General features: G+C 34.2%; 1 protein-coding gene across 1 annotated transcript; it reads right to left on the reverse strand.

Annotated features, from left to right (window-relative positions):
- Positions 1 to 516: 516 nt before the first annotated feature.
- LOC125230437 (UDP-glucosyltransferase 2-like) lies at positions 517 to 2878 on the reverse strand. The gene is made up of 3 exons (XM_048135574.1): positions 2289 to 2878; positions 1152 to 1374; positions 517 to 1062 (listed from the first exon to the last, which is right to left on the reverse strand). The coding sequence occupies exons 1-3, from the start codon at positions 2853 to 2855 to the stop codon at positions 566 to 568; spliced, it is 1287 nt and encodes a 428-aa protein (XP_047991531.1). The 5' UTR covers positions 2856 to 2878; the 3' UTR covers positions 517 to 565.
- Positions 2879 to 5782: the final 2904 nt, after the last annotated feature.

Genomic DNA, 5782 nt, shown 5'->3' on the forward strand with positions numbered 1-5782 from the left:
ATGTATATCTGCTAAATTTGTTTTTAGAGACATCAAAAAATAAAAGCGCACTTATAAAAGAAATCTAGCCATTAAATACAACTGATGCATCATTTAATTTCATTTAAGTATTATGAACCAACTTACACTTACAGATAAACCATATAGTAGTAGCTATATAATAGTAGTTTTATTTTGTTGGCATCATCATAAACTTAAAAATGCTTCCAGAAGGTACCTAAGCTACCGGAGGATTGGCAGGGTAACCTTTTTGGTTGGCGAGACTTCATCTCTGGAAAAAGCAGCTGCCAGCTTACAAGGCTCCTTGAAATGCACATTATGATTGGCATGGAGGAAGGGGTTGTGGGTATATCCATTGACCGCAGAAAGGACATAGTAAGGAAGGATAGATGCTTTGAGAGATGTCTACATCATGGCAGTTTTTATATATTTTTTTCTTAATCAAAGGCTTTTCTTAATCGTTCGGTCTGATGTGGTCACTACTCTCAAGCTGTCAGAATAAATAAAAAACTGGAGTAAATAGTATACCTACTTTTTATTTCTAGCTGGTACTTTTAAAAAAAGTCTATTTCTTCTTTAATTTCTTTGTTTGTTGACTTTTAAGAACGTTTTTAACAACAATAATTATTTTAAATATCGTGTATAAGGCAAATCCTATTACGCTAATCACAAACAAATATACATCAAGATTGTGATATGCAATGTAACTCATCGTTGGCGGTTTCATAAACTCAGCACCTTTGTGTCTGATCACATATTCAGTCCACCACACTGCTGTATCTAGTGGCTTCATAGGTCTATCCTTAAACCTAGCGGCAATTTTTTTAGCGGTTTCCGTGTATGATTTATCATTTAGCAGTTTGTTGATCTTCTTCCGTAGAATATCTTCATTGATTTCTTTATAATTAAGAATGTCTCCGTGTCCTTTTTGAATAGTGTCAATAATATTTAGATACTGGTCTCCGAAAACTGGTACACCCAGAATGGGTACCCCGGCTGCTATTGTCTCTTGAAGTCCTAGCAGGCCTCCATGACCGATAAATAATTTAACGTTGGGGTGAGCTGTAAGAAATATATGTGTGATTAAGTGAAATAGTTAATGCATTTAAAAAAGTTTATATTCTATTTAAACCAAAACATTGTCTACGCACCTACAAGTGCTTTTTGTGGAAACCATTTCCTTAGGATAATATTTTTAGGTATATTTTGAAGGGGTTCTTTTTCCCATTTCATAAGAACTGTTTGTTTTAATTCTCCAAATACTTTTAAGAACGCTTGAAGCTTGTCAGTATCCATTTCACTTATTTGTACGTTGGAACCAAAACTCAAAAATACAACACCGCTTTTAGCATTATCCAAGATATTTTGAAGATCCTGAAAAATAAAAAAAAGTGTTTTAGGTAAAAAATGTTTAGGCCTGATTTAGACGGCGTGCGAACTCGCATGCGATTTTAGTTACATTGCGGGCTGTTGAGGTTACATAAGTTTGTACATCCATCAAATACCGCAATGTAATAAAACTCGTATGCGAGTTCTCGTACCGTCTAAATAGGCCCTTACTCGTAGGCGTAGGCGAGAGGCTGGCAACCTGTCACTGCAATGTCACAATTTGGATTTCTTTCAACCCCTTTTTGCCAAGAGTGGCACTGAAACTTAGTAGTTCATGTGCTCTGCCTACCCCTTTATGGGATACAGGAGTGATTATATGTATGTATGTATGTTTACTCGTGTATCGAGTAAATTTACTAATTACTACTTAAAATCGAAAAAAATTGTCTTCTATAACAATACGTCGAAATAATTATCAAACAGATTGTATGCAATACGCTATTTATTTGCATGATTTTTGTCAGATATAGGGACACATTCGATAAGCCAAATAAAGGTTGATAACAACCTGCATAAATGAGTAAAGTGAATAAATTGTTTTAAAATACTATGTACCTACAGTCAACCAATTGGAACTCTAGGCCACTGTAGAACTATGTTATAGTGACGTTATAAATCAGATTGTAAGAAATCTCTTAGATAGATAAGTCATAGATAGATAAGTCATTTAATGATTGTCATTTTCACTTGGCTGTAGAGTGGCCTGGGGTTTCAATTGGTTGACTGTACATAGTTTAAGTTACTACAGGGTGTCTTAATGAATTGCCAATAAAATAATTTGCTTCGTTGTGGACGAAATAGAAAAGTGTGGATAAATATCTCCCTAGTCAATCTTCCGTAATTATTGGTAAATAGAAACATATTGTAAGTACCCAAATTATTTAATATAATATGCTTACCGCTGGTAACGTGTCGTTTGTTTCTTTAATATGTAGTCCACCAACGTCTATTATATTTGGTAAATATGCAGCTGCATTATCAATACTATAATGAGAATTCAGAAGTAAAATGGCTGCGTTAGAAGCTATATCTTCCAATGTGGGAACTGGTTCTGGCAAATCCTTCAAGTACTGCAGGGTAGATTCTTGTAGCCGAGGGAAATACCAAAATTTGAGCATGGCAAGATCATACGTGCACATGTACAAATTGTACAGTCTTCCAAAGAAACTGAGTGGTTCACTGTGTTTGCCATACTCATGATACAATATTGACAGCTGAAGAGGATTGCTCATGTAGAAATTTCCCTTAAGTGAGTTACCAACGGTCGTCATCAATACTAGAGGAGCTTGGTATTTGTGAGCAAACATGTAAAGTCCTTCATTAAAGAACACTTCCGCAACAACGACATCTATTTTGTGATCTTGTTTCATAAACTCTTGCACGTCTTTGGATTCAAAGACAAATTCGTTCATCATAAATCCAAATTTGTACATAATATTTTGGAATGACTCAAACGATTCATCCATGATGTCGAATACTCGTGGTGGCACATCAACTGAAATCAAAAATTAGACACAATGTCGTAAATCTGATAAATAAACTTCGCGTACAGCTAACATAATATTACCACTACATATATTGATTAGTATGAGCCTAACTTACTTTTACATCTCGTTATGATATTAGCATAATTATTAGTTCAAACGAGATGTATAAATTTACGTCGATGTCATCAAGTGTGATGTTTTTGTAGCTACCGGTGTTGTTTTATACTATACTCGATAGCGTAATCGGCACGTAAATGTACATAATTATTTAAGTTTTAGATTAGTAGGTAACTATAAGTATGTACTACAATATTAACCTAACCTAACGTATTTAGGCACTGTTTACATTCTCCATACTATGTCATTTTCCGGTTTGCCACATATTTTGTATAATTATGTTGCTACGATATTTCGGTGAAGGAAAACATCGAAAGGAAACCGGACTAATTCCAATAAGGTCTAGTTTACCCTTCGGGTTGGAAGGTCAGATGGCAGTCGCTTTCGTAAAAACTAGTGTCTACGCCAAATCTTGGGATTAGTTTTCAAAGTGGACCCCCAGGCTCCCATGAGTCGTGGAAAATGCCGGGATAACGCAAGGAGGATGATGACATTCATAGTACAAAGAAAGTGAACATACGATTAAGCAATTAGCATGACAGGTAAATCAAGGGAACAGGCACAAACACCACTGAAGAGCGAACCTATCCAGATCGGCGATCTCCGCCTCGTAGTTTGTGGCTGAGTAAGTCGTTTCATAGTAGAAAATGTGGCAAGACTTCTTATTTTAGAGAAACTTACATAGTCTCCTTTTCCATACAGGTTCGTCTGACACCATCATCTGTGATATGCTGCTGGCGCTCGTTTCTAAAAGGAGATAATAGCAACATCGTGCCCTCTCCTCGCAAGTTCTATCGCTAAGTTCTTCATGCCAATATAATGAGATTTCGCTGTGAATGGCATTAGATATAGAATGTTTGCTGATTCACAGAACAGCATTGAATTGGCTAATATCAATTAAATATAATATCTTCACTTCTTGAACTGTTCTCTGAAAAAGACACCAAGACAAAATCACATTTTAAATATAATAATTATTGTACGGTCTGATTCACTTTACATTTGACAGCTCTTAGCATAAATATGTATCAAACAAATGTACTTGAACCGCAAATTTATAAATGCGAGCATTTCTATTTTTTTTTGCCACTTTAATAGAAGTGTGATATTTTTGAAAAATATGCTATTTCTACTCAGAATTACTAGCTTTTTTTTTTTCAATCCCAGTAGTTAAAAAAAATTTATCCCATACGATTTGTTCTTAATGTGTTACCATTTTCCGTACATATTGTATGGGGTAGCAAAAGAGGAAAGTAACAAATATGTATGGAAATTCTGGACACTTTTGTCTCCCCAGTGAGATTGAAAATACTCGTGATTCTGAACTTACAATTGACCTAAAAATTCCATTAAACAATCAAAACTTTTTTATTGGCAAAAAAAGAAATGCTCAAATAATTAGTTGTCTCCAGTGGAATCATTTACTTACTTATATATCCAAGGCTCATGGTTTGCCTTTACCATAAAGCAAATTAAAAATCAGGAAGTTAGAGCTAATTAAAGAAGTTCAGACAATAATTTTCATAATCACATTGATCACTGGTGACTCCATAACTCCCTAACGATAAGAGTCCGATGTCTAATAATAATAGTGATATGCTATTTTAAGAAAACACAACACGTTTGTAGCTCTGGAATGTCAACAACTCCAGCGTCAGAGAAGCAAACACGTGTTGAGTTTATGTTATTCTTTGGTCCAATTTTGTTATTCCACATGGTAGTAAGTAAAAAATAACCGAGCAATATGCAATTATTGCTTGACACGAGGTCTCTCACGCGTGATTCGGACTATAGTCTCCGCATGTTAGCCCTATCCCCTATCCGTATTATTTATGTTTTTTTTGGCATAAGATATAACACCAATACGAAAAAAAATTATTACATACAAGAATGATTAATTTGTAGTTACACATTTAACAGCCTTTGCTGGCTTAGTAAACAATGTAAGTACTAACAGGAGATATAATATTAACGTATTAGTATTTTTTGGCGAAGTATTAACGACGGCAGAATAACGACAATTTTCAAAACATGTATACAATATTTAAATATTTATATACCGTCGAGTCTATTTTAGGTACTTACATCAACACACCAGGATTAATAATATCTAACAAAATTCGTAATATTAATGAGCCAAGACGCGACTTTACATATTTAATTTTGTGTAAGTGTGTCGATACAAATGAACTCAAATATAAAATTTCAATATAGATTACTCAATATTTACAATATCTTTCTTTTTTACACAATCACATAATATTCACAAAATATTTATACACACAACCGTTATACGCGACGTGCGTCACCAAGAATAGTGTGTATGCCCGCAGTTCAGTCTGTAGTATAAAGGTTACATTTACACATGAAGGTTTCCATAGTTTGGCATCATTACGAATGCTCTAATACGGTGAAGGTATATACTTCATACTGTAAAATACATTTGGCGTTAAACCTAATAAGAGCGATAAATGAAACCAGGCATATAATTCAATATTGTTATCATCAATTAGGTATTTTTGAGTTACTCTTAATTTTCAGCCATAATTAATTTTTTGAAAATTTCCCAGCAGCAATGTACTGTAAACGTGGTTGCGATGACAATCAATGACAACTGTCAACGACTCGTAGACAAAACTAATCAGTATCCGTTAACCTTTACTCATCATTAAAACGCGTGTAAGACTTATTTTTGTCTTGCTATCACTAGGAAGAGATTCATTAATAATTATCAGTTCAAGTATGTCACTGATTACTTAGCACTTAGAACATTAAGAAGGAATTAAATA

The sequence above is a fragment of the Leguminivora glycinivorella genome, chromosome 10, assembly GCF_023078275.1.
Source record: "Leguminivora glycinivorella isolate SPB_JAAS2020 chromosome 10, LegGlyc_1.1, whole genome shotgun sequence".
NCBI lineage: Eukaryota > Metazoa > Arthropoda > Insecta > Lepidoptera > Tortricidae > Leguminivora > Leguminivora glycinivorella.